We start from the raw sequence: 20,878 nt of genomic DNA on the forward strand, positions 1-20,878 counted from the left end.
ATTAATGCATTAACACTGGCATTTACATTTTTTTTCCAGATCTGTTTCAAGTGAAGGCAAATGTGAGAGTGGCCTTGGCTAAACTCTCCATATAGGCTAAGTGTTGTTCCATTTGCCCTAACAGATCCGTACACAGGAGAGAGACGCCACTGACACTGTGAACCAAACAGTGGAACACCCACAGAAGGCAGAGGGGAATGTAATGAATCGCGGACGCAGTGTGTCTATCCGCCCAAGAAGGCCAATAACTGTGAGCAAAAAAATTAACTCAGAAATATTGTCAAAACACTGCAGCCTATTGTCAGATTTTCTGATGCCATATGCTAACCATTCTTGATCAATGTCATGATTATATGAAAACCTTTTCTTTTTTTAGGAAGACGAGAAAACTGTCTGCCGTGAGAGAGGCAGATCCAGGACCAGACGCCACTGCCCAACTTTGGTAAACACTGGCATTTTCTGATTCACTTTTCTGCTCTGTTTCAAGTGAAGGCAAATGTGAAAGTGGTCTCGGCTAAATTTCCATATAGGCTCATAGTCGTTTAATTTCGTCTTAACAGATCCATACAAAGGAGAGAGATGGCACGGACTCCCAAACAGTGGAACCTGCACTGACTCCCACTGACTCCCGTACAGTAGAGCACCCTCAGAAAGCAGGGGGAGATCACATGAGGAAAAAACAGGACCTAACCCCTTTTGAACAGAAATGTAACAGAATGTTAAAGAGCGAGGGGGGGTGGTTGAAGGACAAGAGCAGTGAGATCAGAAAGAGGGAGATCCTATGGAGACAGAGAAAACTGGACGTCGAGGGAAGATACCTAGCCAAGATGGAGGGATTGCTAGAGGACATGGCTTGGCGAGTCCAGGCATTGGATTTGTTCACAGAGAAAGACGGAGAAACAAAGAGTGGTCAATCAAAGGTGAGCTTTAGTGACTATTTCAGCACTAGAATGTTGATTCTACTGTCCTTCTGTTGAGTAAACTATCATATTTTCAACAATTACAGTAGAAGCAGTAGTACAACTAAACATGGTTCAGTAGGTATACTAGTATTTAGTTATTGCAGTTAAACAATACTTGTCATCTTTCTTAGAAGAACGGCCAGGTCCCCTTGGTGACAGGACAGTACAAGGCGGGGGATAAGAAAACACGGCTTGAGAAAAAGGCTGAGAAGAGCAGAAAAGGAAGGATAGGGAACAGAGAAAGGAAAAGGAAAGGAAAGGGGAAGAGGGAGGTGATGGAGATGATGATGATTGCGCAGGGAAAGAATAAAGGGGTGGTTTGGCTTGATATAGGTCTGAGGAGGGTCTGGAAACGGTTGAAGAAAGGGGTCAGGTTCATCCTGGGCACATCCTACTAGGATGATATGATTTACTTTTCGGAATAAACTGAGCTTTTATTAGAAAATGTTTTGCTTGTTGTCTGGATTTAATATGAATTAGGAAACTTTACTATTACCATTATGATTATCACTGTTACTGCAGGCATCATGGATGGAGTGAAGTATTTCAATGTCTGACAAATAATGGCATCTTAAGTTATTGTCATTTGTTGAAATTGACTGAACCGGTGACTTGCAAATAGAGAACCTTCCTACACAGCTTAGCACATCACCCAATGGATTCAACAGCTCAGCCACTGTGCAGTGTTAGAGTGTGTGTGTGAGAGGGAGGCAGGCAGGTGGACCCACCTTGTCGCCACAGGCGCTGGTGAGGACGAAGGTAGAGAAGACAGGGAGCTGGTACTTGGTGTTGAGGGGCCAGCTCTCCACCGTCACACCCATGGGCAGACAGAACATAGGCACAGACTCTGGCAGGGGGAACGACTCCACGTCCGCTTCAGGATACCGACTGATCAGACCTGGGAAACACACACACAGAGACAGACGGTTAATAAAAGTACCATTTTGATTAGTGACGACAGAGATACTTTTATTTTTGGTAGATCTTTATACTTCTAAATGTCTTTAATTATGAAAAAGTAGGTCAATATGCCTCTGTTTAGAACGTCACATATGGCGACGCAGCAGAATGAGTGCTGTGATACCGTCATAATGGAACAGTCTACACTCACCTGCTTCATAGACTAGGGCGTTGGCTTTGGCTACAGCTCTCTTGTAGCACAGGTATAAGGCTGGACCCCACTGTGGAGCCAAAACAACAAAGCACAGTGAGAGAGAGAGGGATGGAGGGAGAGCAAGAGAGATTAAGAATGAAGTTTTAAAAAATAGAGTAGAAAAACAGAGCTCTTCAAACGCACTATGCCAGTGTTGAGGTTCTTCTCCACCCGGCAGAAGGTGTGGGGGGCCACCTCCCCCTTGCTGGGCAGCAGGAGGGAGATGTCTGTGACCCCCAGGGTGTGGAGGGCCTGGGACTCTGGGGCCCGGCGGTAGGTCAGGAAGGTGCGGTGGGTGGCAGGCCCCCCGGAGCTCAGGCTGGCTGAGCGGCTGTAGGGGGTGGTCTCGATCACATTCCAGCCCTGCTTCACCACCTCTTTGCCCTCGTACAGCACCCTGGGGACCGGGGGAGGGGGCAGAGTCGGGACAATGAGTCAGTCAATGTCACTAGTTACCCAGTTCACAGAAACCAATTTCTATCACTCATTCAAGGAAAGCTTTTCTTTTCATGTTTAGAAGACATCCCACACGTTGTCCAGAATTAATGTATCATGTGACGTGCATAGCTCTTTCATTAAATAATCAATGGGTATATATACAATTACATTTTGCAGTCATGTATGGCTTGGCCATACTGACTATAGCAGTTTAGGGCTACATAGCAATAGCATACAATAAAAGCTTTGTGGTCACACGTCCATGGTTACAGCATGCAGTATGTCAATAATTGCATAATGCAAGCTCAAAGCATTGTTATGCATTAGCTACAGTATGTGAACTCCAGTCGGTGAACTCCAAGAACCATGCATAGCTTTAAATTGATGTTGTGGCTAATGTCCGACTCCAGCACACAGAATAGAATGATCATTTTTTTCATCACTGCTGGAGTGTCTCACCCAAGGTCGAGGATGGGTGGCTTGTCATGCCCACGGCGGTAACACAGGTACATGTGGGGGTTGTTGATGAGTCCGGCGCTCAGCCCGGCCGGGTGGCCCCCCTGGGTCTTCTCGATGCAGGTGAAGCCCTCGGGCACCTCCTCCCCCAAGCCCCGGGCGATCACCGCCAGGTCTATGACTGGCTCCACCACCCGGCCCCCTCTCTGCTGGCCCTCTTCGTCCAGTGGGGCCGAGCCCCCCGGAGCCAGCCCTGCCACCACAAAGTAGTCCACTAGCTGGGGGCATTTCTCCTCCGTCATGCCGCCTGTCTGCCAACTTCTGTGGAGAGGGAGGGAGGGAGGGAGGGAGAAAAAGAGAAGGAGAGGGAACCAAGGTGAGATTGTGCAATCTCGTTTATGTAAACATACAACTGGCTGAACAGTTGATGAATAATGGATTTCTTCCTTCCGACAGTCTTATAGAAACATAACCTTATTATCCAGACAGACAATATTTGGTTCTCATCATTGGCAGTAGATCAACAACCAGGACAGTGATAACGATATCACTGCATGTGGATGCACACACAGTCCCACACACAAATATTTATTTTGGACTCAAAGGCCTTTAGTCATTCTCATTTCATACAGATCTGACCAGTCTAAGAGGTCAACAATAAGCTGCTGAGTTCTGCTGAGAGGGGAGATCCCACCAATTACCACTCACCCATTAGTTTAGTTAGTTTATTTCAGTATACATGGCAACTAAAAGTTGGATTTCATATGCTTCAGGAAATACAACAAGAAAACAAAACAATAAATGTGATACAGTTGGCAAATCAAGAAAGTTCAGAAGTCATGGATGGGATCCGGCTTGTTGTTGCACTTCGGATGGTCAGCGGAAGTCCGTAGCCTCAGCAGCATAGCGCACACCCCTCCATTACCAACTTCCTATCCGTCGGTTGGGCTTCGTAGATAAGCCTAACCCTTTGTAGATGCCACTCCTGCCACTGGCGCACAGGCTCACCATACATTTTGTGCCAGTCAGAGTAGTGGACAACCTTCACTACTGCAAGCCATCTCTGCTAATGCAGTCCTATTTGCTTCTGCAGTGTTGCGGTATTCAAAGCTAGCTATTTAAAGCTAGCTAGCTAGTTAACATTGATAGTTTGGTAAACCAAACCAACCGATACGTCAAATCTAATTAAAAACTGATTTAAAAAACGATTCAGCAAATTATTAGAAACAAATAATGTGGATGAAAAGTCAATAAAAAAAATGTATCATAAGGGGCCATTCACATGAATGTAATTTTCCCCTCTGGATTCCCTCTCCAATCATTTCAGAGGGAGCATTAGTCTAGAACAGCATTTATACGGGATGGATAGGCCATCCTCACAGAGCGGATGAATCGTTTAGTCTCGACTGTTAGGAAGACAGGACAGTGTGTTGCCTTTTTATTTCCACTGTTTTAATTTTTTTATTTCACCTTTATTTAACCAGGTAGGCTAGTTGAGAAGAAGTTCTCATTTACAACTGCGACCAGGCCAAGATAAAGCATAGCAGTGTGAACAGACAACAACAGAGTTACACATGGAGTAAACAATTAACAAGTCAATAACACAGTAAAAAAAAAAACGAGTCTATATACATTGTGTGCAAAAGGCATGAGGAGGTAGGGGAATAATTACAATTTAGCAGATTAACACTGGAGTGATAAATGATCAGATGGTCATGTGCAGGTAGAGATACTGGTGTGCAAAAGAGCAGAAAAGTAAATAAATAAAAACAGTATGGGATGAGGTAGGTAAATTGGGTGGGCTATTTTCCGATGGACTATGTACAGCTGCAGCGATCAGTTAGCTGCTCAGATAGCAGATGTTTAAAGTTGGTGAGGGAGATAAGTCTCTAACTGTGCTTAGTTACAAAATGAATGTGTGATTAAACTAAAAGTGCACTGAGCGTGGAGGGGAGAGTTGGAGGGCATAAAAATAGGATGCTGTTGTGTCACAGTCAGTAGAAACTGTACCAGTAAACCCCTCTTATGTAACCTAGGCACTCCCCCTCTCTCTTTCGCTCTCTGCAACCAGCCCAACGTTTTTCTCTTGTTCTTTCTAGTCGTAATAGGCTTGGGATGACTGGGGGTTTGCTTTGCGCTGTCAATCTGTTGCTCTCTGATAAAGCACTGATATAACTGCTTTTCAGGAATTCCCAGAACGAGAGAGCAGAGTCATTAGAATGAACAGAGATTAGGCTAACGAAAGTTGTAGCCTGCTACCAAGTACGCTTGAGACTAGTAGCCTACTGTAGTTAGCACATCTAACGTGTAAGAGTACTATACATGCCTAGAGAGTGAGAGAATGACTAAAATGGCCTTGAAAAAGTGAGAGTAGAGGAAATCGATGCAGGTTGGGCTCTAAAGGTTAACTGGCAAACAGGAAGTGGCCACTGGCAGCCTGTTTCCTGTTATATTCCAAGAGTTCATCAGTAGCTTCCTAGTGACACTGGAGCATGGTGACACTTCTTCAGGGGGGAAATTATGACAGGACACAGGAGGTGGTAATATACAGTGATGACAAAATGACTATTTTTTGTTGTTTAACTGTAGATAGATATTTGATGATGTATTTGCTCTTTGTTTTGGTTGTGTTTCAGATCATTTTGTGCCCAATATAAATGAATGTTAAATAATGTAGTGTGTCATTTGAGTCACTTTTATTGTAAATAAGAATAGAACATATTTCTGAACACTTCTACATTAATGTGGATGCTAGCATGATTACGGAAAATACTGAATGAATTGTGAATAATGTTGAGAGAGAAAGTTAGACGCACAAATTTAATACCCCCCAATAACGCTAACCTCTCCTGTTATTGTAATGTTGACAGGGTAGCACATCTTCGGGGTATGATATTTGCGAGTCTAACTTTCTCAACATTATTCACAATTCATTCCGTAATCATGCTAGCATCCAAATGTCATCCAATTTCTAAACGGTTCCCCCGATATGTATTAAAATAGCCTCAGTCTGCACTTTAACCTCAGTGTCATTGTATCATTTCAAATCCAGTGCTGGAGTACAGAACCAAAACAGCAAAAATTGTATTACTGTCAAAGGTTTGAGCTCATTGTATTATTATCTTAAGAAAATTAATATTTCAGTGCAGAATTTGATTGCAAAACAACCACACCAGTATAACGGATCTGTTAGGCCCTAAGGCCTACAATGGTACTATAATAAAAGGGTGTTGCCCTGCTGGGAACTTATCAAGGACACTGAATCTCAGGGTTTTCCAGAAATTGCTGATGTAGGCTAATAAATTGTCGTTTCCCTTTTCATAATATCCTACGTACATGGTAACGTGCACTGTCTCTCTCTGACACCCACGCTTGCGCTCGCGAATGTACACACAAAACACACACACTGGAAAACCCCTTTTGACTACTGAATTGCCCCAATGTCCAATATGTCTTAATATTGGTCACAATCCTTGCAACTGCAAGTCATTTCAATATCCTTGTCAACATAACTGAGAAATGAATTCATTGAAATTGTCAGTAGTTTGAGCGAGAGAGCAAGCGAGAGCAAGAGAGAGCGAGCTCTGGAACTAGAGCGCCCACATCCTGACAAGAGGCTTTTGAAGTCCCATTCGTATGAAACCCAGTGCATCATAGATATAGAATACGACATATTTAGACAAGCAACAAGACAGCAGTAAAGGTCTTATTCCCCAGAATGGCACCGTGTCTGACAGTGTCCTTCAGCCTGGAAGCAGTGGACCACCACCACCATGATCACACGAGCTGAATGTGAAGTATTGGACCATGGCCTACTATGGAACGGGAGAAGTGGAGCTAAGAAGAGGGGTTGTTTTAGTCTGTCATTCTGCTAGTTCTTTCCTCCCTGGCAAATCATTTATAAATCAGACTGATCAGTGATAAATCAGACCAAGTGCAGACATCAAGGACTAGAGTTATGCATCCCTGCTTGGTGGAACTAATGTCAAGAGTTTCTGACTCATAACTCATAAATAACATCCACAGAAATGACATAAGATTCAAACAAGTTGAGCACATGAATTCAGGTCGCTACCCACTTCTCCATCTAGTCTGTACTGCATCTTGAACTTATCAGCCAGCTGTTTTTCCAGATAATAATTTACTGATGTGATTATTCAGTGGGGTGATACAATACTTAAACATAGAAAACAAAGTGTGTTGTGTGCTGCCTGAGGGTTCATTGAGAAACAGTGGCTTACGCAATTTGTCAAAATAGGCTTGGTAATGCTCAGAAACAAAACTCAATTGAAAGCCTTCCAGCAACTCACATCATACCTCAACCTCCTCAGAACAGTAGCTTCAAACAAGCAGGAAATAAAAAGAGCCACAAGATATTTAAAACAGGTCGTGGGTTTGGTTCTTCTTTTAATTCACCTGCTTTTGTTGAGCACCAGCCAGGAAAGGCTTGAATATATATTTCCACACGATTATAAACCTCTAACGCAAGCTACTGAGGAATGAGTCATCTCAATGAATGTTTGAGGAAAGGAGAGATTCCCTACCTTACGTAGGTTAAATCCCCATATCAGTCAAATATAGCAGTTAGTTATAGCTCACTGTGTATGTGTGTGTGAATTACAGAGTAGCCTTGCCTCCAACGGATTGAGAAGAGTTATTTCTGAGCCAGTGGAGTGACAACTCAACCCGCGCCCCCACATCTCTCCAGGTGTGAGCTCGTGATAAGAACACCCCAAACGGACAAGGAGAGCTCTGTTCAGGCTTGGCAGCTAGAAATCCTGCCCCCGAACTGGCAGACTGGCCCTCTCACTCTTCCTATACAGCAGGTTCTCAAACTCCTGACATGTTTGAGAATGTGTGAAATTGTGTGTGTGAAGAGGGGCTACACGCATCATTTCACACGTCAACATTCCTTCATGGATTTGTCAATATTACCCTCGAAAGTATTGATTTTTACTTTGTGTTATGCATAGCTGGGGCAACATTTTGACATGACAAAATTGTGGAGATCTTTAAAAAAAAACACTCCCAGATCATTTTAAATACTCACCACAGCACTCACAAAATGTATTTTAAATACAGCAGAAATGTACAGTGCTAACAGCTGTTACAAATACTTGTATCTTGCAACTTAATGCAAAACATTCTTCCTCAAAATATGCTTGCCAGATGATTTACCTGTCTAAACAATGCTTAAGATAAAGTTGTTAGGGATGAATGCTGCCCAGAGGCAGTGCCTTTGTGCTTGTCAGAATGCTGCTGCCCATAGCTGGCCTTCAACCAGAGCCACAGCTAGTGACAGAGGAGGTATTCAGGGTCGCTCTTCCCAGCGAGATGATGCTGGAAGTCAGCGACGGGGAGAGAGATGCCTGGTAGCTGGTACAACCACGCCCACACCAACTCAGGGGCATCACCACAATACCACCCTAAAATGGAGGCCCGGACGGCCCACAATGCTCCTTTTGTGTGCACGGGGCAAGCACGTGATGATGTTAAGAGGGGAAATACATTCACACACACACAGTGAACAGAGTGAGGCCCAGAGGGGAGTACTGCACCACAATGGTCATTTCACAAGCTCACCACGGTAAATAGCATTATCCAAAGCGTTGACAGTGGGAAAAGTACATTATCACACACTGTTTACCAAAGACCACAACTCTGACTTAACAGAGCTGCCTGGAGCAAAATGTAGGCCTAGAAGAGCGATAGTGGAGCCTTCCATTAGTGTGAACTTAACTTGAAGGGTATGATGATTAAATACTGTAGGGTGGTGGGGGGACAAATCCTTCTCTGTCCAATCAGCATGTTGTTATGAAGGTGATCTTGGCCCATTAGACCACCAAAGAGAAGGCATGACCTACACCAGTGTTTTTGGAAGTTATCAGGATTCGACAAGCTATGCTTCTCCTTCTCGGAGTAAGTACTTCTTAACTAAAACTAGCACTAGAGGGTAGACTAAAATTTGTGTGAGATCATCGGATTTACGAGTAAGTGACATCTCATGGGCCAGTGCCAGTCCACAGTCCAGGGGTTGGGAAACACTTATTGACACCTCTCTAGATGACACATGACACATGATGTCTTGCTGATGTTGCAACACAGACTGGCAGAACTTAAGGATCAGGGAGCAAGAGTGTCTTCGATGTGGATAACTTCCAGAGTTGATCCTTGATAATGCTTTGATCAATCTAAATGCCATCCACAATTCAATTCAGGAAACTTGATACATGCAACTACAGTGGGAAAGGTTAGTCATTTAAGTGGGAAAGGTTAGTCATTTCAGTGGGAAAGGTTAGTCATTTCACTTACTCCAAAAAAGCACGACTAGGCCTACTTGGTCTCAATTCTCAACCTCAAACAAAATGTATTCCTCTGCTAGTCACTCTCCTCCTACTCACTTTCCTAGGCCATAAACTAAAAGGGTTTGAGAACAAAACCAACACAGAGATCCTCTCAGGCTGCATGGTCCCCTGACCACATCAAAACGCAACATTGTCCAGGGTGTCTGAATTCACCCTGGTAATACCTCAGGGCAAGGAAGACACACCACTCTAAAGACCACAGAAGATTCTAATAACAGTTCTGGTTGGTTAACCCAAAGTCATAGAGCCAAACAGACTCCGAGGTCTCGGTGGCCCTAACACCAGGGTTCATGCCACAAGCACTGTTAATTCCCCTCCAGCAGCATCCATCGAGCCATGTGGCTGGCACTGTCTCTGACTATCAGCACTCCTGAGAGCAACACATCTGCCACGCTGATCCTCAACACTGGAGCTCCCCAGGGGAGCATGCTCAGTCCCCTCCTGTACTCCCTGTTCACCCATGACTGCATGGCCAGGCACGACACCAACACCATCATTAAGTTTGCAGACGATATAACAGTGGTAGGCCTGATCACCGACAATGATGAGACAGCCTATAGGGAGGAGGTCAGAGACCTGGCCGGGTGGTGCCAGAATAACAACCTATCCCTCAACGTAACCAAGACTAAGGAGATGATTGTGGACAACAGGAAAAGGAGCACAGAGCACACCCCCATTCTCATCGATGGGGCTGTAGTGGAGCAGGTCTAGAGCTTCAAGTTCTTGGTGTCCACATCAACAACAAACTAGAATGGTCCAAACACACCAAGACAGTTGTGAAGAGGGCACGACAAAACCTATTCCCCCCCAGGAAACTAAAAAGATTTGGCATGGGTCCTGAGATCCTCAAAAGGTTCAACAGCTGCAACATCGAGAGCATCCTGACCGGTTGTATCACTGCCTGGTACGGCAATTGCTCGGCCTCCGACCGCAAGGCACTTCAGAGGGTAGTGCGTACGGCCCAGTACATCACTGGGGCAAAGCTGCCTGCCTGCCATCCAGGACCTCTACACCAGGCGATGCCAGAGGAAGGCCCTAAAAATTGTCATAGACTGTTCTCTCTACTACCGCATGGCAAGTGGTACCGGAGTGCCAAGTCTAGGACAAAAAGGCTTCTCAACAGGTTTTACCCCAAGCAGGTAACCAAATGGTTACCCGGACTATTTGCATTGTGTTCCCCTCCCCCCCAACCCCTCTTTTACGCTGCTGCTACTCTCTGTTTATCTTATATGCATAGTCACTTTAACTATACGTTCATGTACATACTACCTCAATTGGCCCGACCAACCAGTGCTCCCGCACATTGGCTAACCGGGCTATCTGCATTGTGTCCCACCACCTGCCAACCCCTCTCTTTACGCTACTGCTACTCTCTGTTAATCATATATGCAAAGTCACTTTAACAATACCTACATACTACCTCAATAAGCCTGACTAACCGTTGTCTGTATATAGCCTTGCTACTCTTACTTTCAAATGTCTTTTCACTGCTGTTTTATTTATTTTACTTACCTACACACACCTTTTTTTCTCACTATTGGTTAGAGCCTGAAAGTAAGCATTTCACTGTAAGGTCTACTGTTGTATTCGGGACACGTGACAAACTTTGATTTGATTATTTCAAACGACGCTTCTATTTAAAGCCTGGTCAGAGTCGGTTCTGCCTCTAATAAAGAGACCTGCTTCAGACAGCTTCAGCAGCTCTCGTCTTCTCTCTCTGTTGTTGCTGAAGTATTACAATTCAAATTCAAACGTCTCCAGGTATTGGTGTGATAACTGACTAGCACTTCAACAAAAAGCAGCTTCTCAGGATTTCTGGAAAACTGTCACCCGTGGGCCACGTCAACATTTTAAGGATTAGCCTATTGCCAAACAACACGGGAAAAGCCGACAGACCTTACTGTTGAAATGGGAGAGAAATGACAGACACTTGAAGGAGATCTAAAGTTATAAATATCCAAGACTCCCTACTGGGAGAGGCTGAGAGCATCATGAAAGGCACTTCAGTCAATGCTGGCTTAAGTTTACAATATGATGCACCAACCAACTGTCTCATTATCTCGATTTTGTATAGTATCCATGAAAATAAAGTGTCCGTAATTTTTTTTTAGACGCTAGAACCAAGATGTATCCATCCACATTTAGCAGTAGGTAGGGTACTAGACAATGTTAGAGAGTTTGGTGTGGGCAATTGCCAATAATTGTGATAGGTCTTGGAAGACCTATCTTTTCCTTGTTGTGATGCACTGGGCTTTTACCTAACCCCTATGGTAATGTGGCTAAAGTGTTTATGCTAGTTTAGTGGATAGAAGGAGGGACAGACCGTGCCTTTAGCTGGCAGAGATGGAGTTTGGAAAGAGAAAGGAGGAATGAACTACAGGCTGTAGCAAGAGAACTGGATCTCTGTGTGTACGACAGGGGGGATAGGTGCAAAGTGTGTGCGTATTTGTGTAGGTGACACACTGACGGTTGCCATATTCAGCTAGGGCTGACAGAAAGTATGAGCAGAGGAAGAGAGTATTGAAGGGACAGATGACAGGGCAGTGGCAGAGAGCATGATAGACAGAAAGAGAAAAGGAGAGGAAGGAAGTGTAGAGAGGTTTATTTTGAGGCGTCGCCAGGTTTGATTTAGCAAGCACAAGTGGGATGATCATTACATTACAGTGGACAATATAATCCCTGACGTTGAACGAGGTGGACTATAAAAGTGGCTGGCTGGTGCAGTGTTTGCTTGCGTTTGAGGCTGTGTGAGTGTGTGCATATAACTGATATTCATGCATTTCCCTACTAAAACATAATTTCTCCTCTTTGTGTTGCATAACGCAGCATAAAGTAGTCCAACATATTACACACAGTATGAGTCTTAAGTGATGCTCTGTTTTGAAAACAGTCATTTGTACTGCGTTAGCCATACAGGATGCAAGTGAAAAGAGGAGACATCCATCGCAAATGGTTACATAATCTTGACATTGGCCGTTTGCCAATGGAGCTGAAGGCTATAGAGCTGTTCTCAGAGCTAATCAGAGTGTATGCGAGTGCAGACGACCCAACAGTTGCAATACAGGGCTAAGCATTGTGAACCAGGCCCTAAAGCACAGTGTATAATGCTGCTGTTACAGCAGTACAAAGGAGAGATTCTTGAACAGGTGACAGACTGGCTGACTGTTACTAAGTCTGTTTCTTCAACAACATCAGGTTTGCTTTTAGGAGTGACCCTGTATGAGAGGAGAGGGGCTGACATGACACACAGTTTCAGGCTTACAGAGGAGTTGCGTGAGTTTCAACGGCCTCCCCAACCTGACTTCGTTGTGGAGTATGGAGATAGGAATAACAAATAGGCTGCACCTGGACTCCACCAGAAGTAGACCCAACCTGCATCATCCCACAAACCTACTCACTTCATATTCTCCCAACACTACCCCCACTTCCGAATCTGATATTCAGTAGTTGGATGACATGCCACTTCCTCAGATTGTATTATTTCTTTCTGGCAGCTGCCTAAGCACTTTCAACACGCAAATATAAGACCTCGTTCCTCTTTTCTTATGATGACGAGGGAGGGCCATACACATCTGGGAAGGACTCTAGCCTTTCCTCAGAATCAAATCAAATTTGATTTGTCACGTGCCAAATACAACAAGCATCACCGTGAATTTTTCAAATGTTACCTTTATTTAACTAGGCAAGTCATTTAAGAACATATTCTTACTTTCAATGACGGCCTAGGAACAGTGGGTTAACTGCCTTGTTCAGAGGCAGAACAGATTTAAAAAATATATATATATATATATATATAGAGAGAGAGAGAGATCAAATCCCAGAGCTGACAATATTAAAAAATCTCTCTCTCCCTATATAAGAGAGATTTTTTAATATTGTCAGCTCTGGGATTTGATCTTGCAACCTTTCAGTTACAAGTTCAACGCTCTAACCACCAGGCTACCTGCCACCCCACTAAAATACTTACTTCCAAGGCCTTAACTAACAATGCAGTTCAAGAAATAGAGTTAATAAAATATTCACTAAATAAACTAAAGTAAAGAAAAAAATGTATTAAAAAAACTAAAACAATCAAAGTAACAAGAAATGTAGATAACAATAACGAGGCTACCGGGTCAATGTGTGGGGGTGCAGGTTAGTCGAGGTAATTTGTAAAGTGACTATGCATAGATCATAAACAGCAAGTAGCAGCAGCATAAAAACAAAGTGTAGACAGTCTAATTAATTGTTCAGCAGTCTTATGGCTTGGGGGTAGAATCTGTTAAGGAGCCTTTTGGTCCTCGACCTGGCGGTCTGGTACCGCTTGCTATGCGGTAGCAGAGAGAACAGTCTATGACTTGGGTGACTGGAGTCTGACAATTTGTTGGTCCTTCCTCTGACACCGCCTAGTATATAGGTCCTGGATGTACTGGGCCATACGCACCAGCCTCTGTAGTGCCTTACGGTTAGATGCTGAGCAGTTGCCATACTAGGCAGTGATGCAACCGGTCAGGATGCTCTCGATGGTGCAGCTGTAAAACTTTGAGGATCTGGGGACCCATGCCAAATCTTTGTATTCTTCTTCACAACTGTCTTGGTGTGTTTGGACCATGATCGTTTGTTGGTGATGTGGATACTACGGGAATTGAAGCTCTCAACCCGCTTCACTTCAGTCCCGTCGATGTGAATGGGGGCCTGTTCGGCCCTCCTATTCCTATAGTCCAGGAACTCCTTTGTCTTGCTCACATTGAGAAAGAGGTTGTTGACCTGGCACCACACTGCCAGGTTTCTGATCTCCTCCCTATAGGCTATCTCATCGTTGTCAGAGATCAGGCCTACCACGGTTGAATCGTCAGCAAACGTGATGGTGTTGGAGTCGTGTTTGGCCACGCAGTTGTGGGTGAACAGGGAGTACAGGAAGGGACTAAGCACGCACCCCTGAGGGGCCCCTGTGTTGAATCAGTGTGGCAGATGTGTTGTTGCCTACCCTTACCACCTGGGGGCAGGAATTCCAGGATCAAGAGGGAGGTGTTTAATCCCAGGGTCCTTAGCTTAGTGATGACATTTGTGGGAACTATGGTGTTGAACGCTGAGCTGTAGTCAATGAACAGCATTCTCACATAGGTGTTCCTTTTGTCCAGGAGGGAAATGGCAGTGCAGAGTGCAATTGAAATGGATTCATCTGTGGATCTGTTGGGGCAGTATGCGAATAGGAGTGGGTCTAGGGTTTCTGGCATGATTGTGTTGATATGAGCCATGACCTGTCTTTCAAAGCATTTCATGGCTACTGATGTGAGTGCTAAGGGGCAGCAATAATTTAGGCAGGTTACCTTTGCTTTCTTGGGTACAGGGACTATGGTGGTCTGTTTGAAACATGTAGGAATTACAGACTCGGTCAGGGAGAGGTTGAAAATGTCAGTGAAGACACTTGGCAGTTGGTCCGTGCATGCCTTGAGTACACGTATTGGTAATCCATCTGGCCCCGTGGCTTTGTGAATGTTGTATAAAGGACTGGCTCACATCAGCTACGGAGAGTGTGATCATACAGTCGTCTGGAACAGCTGGTGCTCTCATGCATGCTTCAGTGTTGCTTGCCTCGAAGCGAGCATAAAAGGCATTTAGGTTGTCTGGTAGGCTCGCATCACTGCTCACGGCTGGGTTTCCATTTGTAATCAGTATTTGTTTTCAAGACTTCCGACAAGCGTCAGAGCCGGTGTTAGTATGATTCAATTTTAGTCCAGTATTGACGCTTTGCCTGTTTGATGGTTTGTCTGAGGGCATAGCGGGATTAGCGTCCGGATTATTGTCCTGCTCATTGATAGCAGCAGCTCTAGCCTTTAGCTCGGTGTGGATGTTGCCTGTAATCCATGGCTTCTGGTTTGGAAATGTATGTAAATCAAATCAATCAAATCAAATTGTATTTGTCACATACACATGGTTAGCAGATGTTAATGCGAGTGTAGCGAAATGCTTGAGCTTCTAGTTCCGACAATGCAGTAATAACCAACGAGTAATCTAGCTAACAATTCCAAAACTACTACCTTATACACACAAGTGTAGGGGGATAAAGAATATGTACCTAAAAATATATGAATGAGTGATGGTACAGAGCGGCATAGGCAAGATGCAGTAGATTATATAGAGTACAGTATATACGTATTCATATGAGATAAATAATGTAGGGTATGTAAACATTATATTAAGTAGCATTGTTTAAAGTGGCTAGTGATATATTTTACATCATTTCCCATCAATTTCCATTATTAAAGTGGCTGGAGTTGAGTCAGTGTGTTGGCAGCAGCCACTCAACGTTAGTGGTGGCTGTTTAACAGTCTGATGGCCTTGAGATAGAAGCTGTTTCTCAGTCTCTCGGTCCCAGCTTTGATGCACCTGTACTGACCTCGCCTTCTGGACGATAGCGGGGTGAACAGGCAGTGGCTCGGGTGGTTGTTGTCCTTGATGATCTTTATGGCCTTCCTGTGACATCGGGTGGTGTAGGTGTCCTGGAGGGAAGGTAGTTTGCCCCCTGTGATGCGTTGTGCAGACCTCACTACCCTCTGGAGAGCCTTACGGTTGTGGGTGGAGCAGTTGCCGTACCAGGCGGTGGGTGATACAGCCTGACAGGATGCTCTCGATTGTGCATCTGTAGAAGTTTGTGAGTGCTTTTGGTGACAAGCCGAATTTCTTCAGCCTCCTGAGGTTGAAGAGGCGCTGCTGCGCCTTCTTCACGATGCTGTCTGTGTGGGTGGACCAATTCAGTTTGTCTGTGATGTGTACGCCGAGGAACTTAAAACTTACTACCCTCTCCACTACTGTTCCATCGATGTGGATAGGGGGGTGTTCCCTCTGCTGTTTCCTGAAGTCCACAATCATCTCCTTAGTTTTGTTGACGTTGAGTGTGAGGTTATTTTCCTGACACCACACTCCGAGGGCCCTCACCTCCTCCCTGCAGGCCGTCTCGTCGTTGTTGGTAATCAAGCCTACCACTGTTGTGTCGTCCGCAAACTTGATGATTGAGTTGGAGGCGTGCGTGGCCACGCAGTCGTGGGTGAACAGGGAGTACAGGAGGGCTCAGAACGCACCCTTGTGGGGCCCCAGTGTTAAGGATCAGCGGGGTGGAGATGTTGTTACCTACCCTCACCACCTGGGGGCGGCACGTCAGGAAGTCCAGTACCCAGTTGCACAGGGCGGGGTCGAGACCCAGGGTCTCGAGCTTGATGACGAGTTTGGAGGGTACTATGGTGTTAAATGCCGAGCTGTAGTCGATGAACAGCATTCTCACATAGGTATTCCTCTTGTCCAGATGGGTTAGGGCAGTGTGCAGTGTGGTTGAGATTGCATTGTCTGTGGACCTATTTGGGCGGTAAGCAAATTGGAGTGGGTCTAGGGTGTCAGGTAGGGTGGAGGTGATATGGTCCTTGACTAGTCTCTCGAAGCACTTCATGATGACGGAAGTGAGTGCTATGGGTGCGGTAGTCGTTTAGCTCAGTTACCTTAGCTTTCTTGGGAACAGGAACAATGGTGGCCCTCTTGAAGCATGTGGGAACAGCAGACTGGGATGGGGATTGATTGAATATGTCCGTAAACACACCAGCCAGCTGGTCTGCGCATGCTCTGAGGACGCGGCTGGGGATGCCGTCTGGGCCTGCAGCCTTGCGAGGGTTAACATGTTTAAATGTTTTACTCACCTCGGCTGCAGTGAAGGAGAGTCTGCATGTTTTGGTTGCGAGCCGTGTCAGTGGCACTGTATTGTCCTCAAAGTGGGCAAAAAAGTGATTTAGTCTGCCTGGGAGCAAGGCATCCTGGTCCGTGACTGGGCTGGTTTTCTTTTTGTAATCCGTGATTGACTGTAGACCCTGCCACATACCTCATGTCTGAGCCGTTGAATTGTCTGAGCCGTCGTCGATGCACTGATTGATGAAGCAGGTGACTGAGGTGGTATACTCCTCAATGCTATTGGATGAATCCCGAAACATATTCCAGTCTGTGCTAGCAAAACAGTCCTGTAGTGTAGCATCCGCGTCATCTGACCACTTCCGTATTGAGCGAGTCACTGGTACTTCCTGCTTTAGTTTTTGCTTGGAAGCAGGAATCAGGAGGATATAATTATGGTCAAATTTTCCAAATGGAGGGCGAGGGAGAATCTGTGTGACACTGGGTCATAAAGCAAGGGTCAGTGGTTTGATAAACTTGGTGAGGAATGATGCCAAATTTCACTATTGAGAAGAAATGGAATATGACTGCTGGCTGGTACGATGACATCATACTGACACCCTCCCTGTATTAGCCAACTGAACATGTCTCAAGACAAACCCTGGTTCCTCCTTCTAAACATTCCGTTTCCACTTCATTGTTTTGACATTCGACATGGACCATTATATTTTGCATCAACTTACAGACTTATGTAAATGTAGCACTAATGTGAAAGGTTAAGGAGAAACATACTCAATCCCTCATGCACAAAGCATAGCCTACCTCTGCAATGAGATATGATGTGAATGGGAACTGGGAGTCCTGGGAGGTAGTGTAAACACTAAAGGTGGAATGCTGAGGAGAGTAGGTAAGAAGTGAGGCACAGACTGTTGAAGACTAGGCTCTAACACTTCATGATCAGACTATACTTTGAGCATTCAGATTCTATTCAGAAATTGAAAAATCATAATTCAAAGTAAAAAGCAACCTTCAATTCTGGAATTTGAATTTCTTGACTGAATTTAAATGTAATTGACCCCCAACCCTAGTGTGACCCCCCACAATGTGTTGCTTTGAGGTGCCTTTCTTCAAGAAACATTCCCCAGCTGTAACAAACCCCTAACAAGAGGTGACAGGTCCCAGGTGTGATCACAATCTCAGGTATCATACAGACAGACTACTGTCTACTGACATGAGGAGGAGGAGTCTGTGAAAAAACACTGGAGAGCCATGGAGAGGTATATTTAGCAAAAGCTGATAGGTAGGCCTAAATGAGGACTGAGAGTACCCTCCGGAAACTATTTCCCAAATTCTACTACTGGGCTACATTGAGTGCTTTAGATGCATGGGGGTTTTGAGAAAGTTGTCACTATGCCTTATGGGTTTTGTGACGATGGATGGAAACATATTCAGTAGACTTTTAGTTGTGTCACAAAAAGACTTCCCCAAAGAAACACACATTATCCTGCATGACCTTGTTCATAAATGTATGGGTAAACTTTTGTGTTACAAAGTCGTTAGAGGCTATTCTTTATGAAGATCCCAAACTAGGTAGAGGAATTCAGATGGTACTGTACCAAATGCGTTTTGCTAAATCAATGCTGATTAATTAGTTGGCGCATGGTTAATCTAACCTTACACTAGTGGAAAATGAGTGACGAAGATATGGAACAATCAACAATGCAAGCCTCCGTTGTCTATGCAGAGTTGCAGCTAAGTAGGCCAGCCAGCAGCAAATAGCAGTTGCAATATTACTAATTTCATGTCAGGTAGGCTCAGTTCCTCTACTACTTAGCAAATCTCCATTTTAGAAATTAGTGTAAAGAAACATATCGTCTGAACCATCTGTCCAAACCTATGCCCACAACATCTAGATACATTTAGACAGGGTGCTTCTCTATGCCAGCTCAGTACACCACAACAAAGTAGGCCCACACATCTACAGCTTATTTTCCCCTACATGAAAATCTAAGTGTGTCAAGTTGAAATCGTATTTATTATATTTTGTCTGGAATTGAGTAATCTGTAAGGAATGAAAGGGCAAGAATAGATGGTGAGGATTACTGACAGCATGTCGAAATTGAGCTCAGGGGCGGCAGGTAGCCTAGTGGTAAGAGCGTTGGGCCAGTAACCGAAAGGTTGCTAGATTGAATCCCTGAACTGACAAGGTAAAGACCATGCCATGAGACCGACACTATACACTGAGTGTACAAAACATTCCATGACAGACTGACCAGGTGAAAGCTATGATGTCACTTGTTAAATCCACTTCAATCAATGAAGATGAAGGGGGGGAGACAGATTAAAAGAAGAATTTAAGCCTTGAGACATGGACATCATATTCCTTGTTCAAATACACTATACTTTAATTAGGTTCTAGAAACATAAAGCAACTGTTGAATTTTTTTTTGTTGATACTGTCTGTGTATACCACTTCAATAAAGACGAAAAATGTACTATTTTTGTCAACTCCGTAAAACAAATTTCATCAGAATGCCTGAAGATCTGATAGAATGGTTGAATAGGGTATTTTCAAATGAATCATTTTCTATATTTTACAAATGTATTTATATATATTTTTAAATGTTTCAAAAAGTTAAGATTAACAAGTATGTCTGTCTTGAGTATATGTTGTCAACTCCGTCAATGATTGAAGTCAATATTTTTCCTGGTCAATATTCTGAATAAATATTGCTCGAACCTTGAGGGGCCCACGAAACTGGTATTCCCAAATCATCGTGGAATGAGGCGTTTGCAGGATTTATGTATGCTGAATACTCAAGCAGAAACACGATAAATGCACATAATGCATTTTCATAATCCACAAAGTACCATGAATGGACAACACAGTATATGAGATGGCAAATGTAGAGAAATGCGTTCCAATGCAAAACGTGATGCACGCGCAGTACAACGTGAAATTGATTAATGTCCGCGCTAGCGGACATATTTTAACATTTTGGACTAGGGGCAGGGGGCACCAGGCGATGTAGTATAACTACCAACCTTTAATTGTTTTAAAATCCATATACATGTACCATATACATTTGGGTCAATGCTTGGTACCACTCATTGGATCAAGACAATAGCCTAACGTTACACCCAGAAATAACCTGACGTTACACACTAACGTTACTGTTGTATCGCTTCGCACATTAGCCGGTTAGCGCAGCACTACGGCCAGATACGTTGGTATAATGGCTAACAACTATTATTGTGGGTTTCGAATAAAACAAATCGAGAGGGAATTTGGGTTTGAGTTGTCACCGCTGGCGCACCATACCTGAATTGTGTGCCATTAATCCAAAGCAGTTGCAAGCATTAGCTAGCTAACGTTACTTAGCCTCCTAGCTTGCTAACAAAATATTGTGGGGACACTACCACTATTTAACTAGCAATCTATTTACCTTGTAATCCTTGCTGGCAGTTCCGATTGCTCACTTTGGATATCATCCTGTTTAGGTCATATTTAGACATTTAGCGTCCATGTTGGAGGTCGTATGTACCATGGAGTCGGTTTCTAATTAGAGCCAGTGTAGATGTCTGTCGTATCAGTCCGCTTCTTGCTGGCTGGTCGGGAGGTTAGCTGCCAACAGCTCCTGCGGTCGAGATGGGAAACTAAAACACTGTCGTACTTCCAGTGCCACAGACCGAAAGAGCTCTCAGAACACAGACACTTGCGCTACTATTTCAATAATACATACAAACTAGTTATTAATTTGTGAAACTCACTGCAGTCTATTGTTATGCATTTAAAAACATGTTTGCTGTGGTAATATTATAAAACTAGAGGAAAGGAAATTGCGTGAGTAAAAACAATTTGGTGGACACCC

The 20,878-nt window shown here is 44.2% G+C and overlaps 1 protein-coding gene across 1 annotated transcript in view; it reads right to left on the reverse strand.

Annotated features, from left to right (window-relative positions):
• Positions 1–20,871, reverse strand: part of LOC115103064 (DENN domain-containing protein 4B-like) — a 35,085-nt gene extending 14,214 nt beyond the window's left edge. The window contains 5 exon segments of the mRNA XM_029623685.2: positions 1,691–1,860; positions 2,074–2,143; positions 2,260–2,512; positions 3,013–3,330; positions 20,453–20,871. Coding sequence (XP_029479545.2) covers positions 1,691–1,860; positions 2,074–2,143; positions 2,260–2,512; positions 3,013–3,311 — 792 coding nt within the window. The 5' untranslated portion in view covers positions 3,312–3,330; positions 20,453–20,871.
• Positions 20,872–20,878: the final 7 nt, after the last annotated feature.

This window comes from Oncorhynchus nerka, linkage group LG3, assembly GCF_034236695.1.
Source record: "Oncorhynchus nerka isolate Pitt River linkage group LG3, Oner_Uvic_2.0, whole genome shotgun sequence".
Classification (NCBI taxonomy): domain Eukaryota; kingdom Metazoa; phylum Chordata; class Actinopteri; order Salmoniformes; family Salmonidae; genus Oncorhynchus; species Oncorhynchus nerka.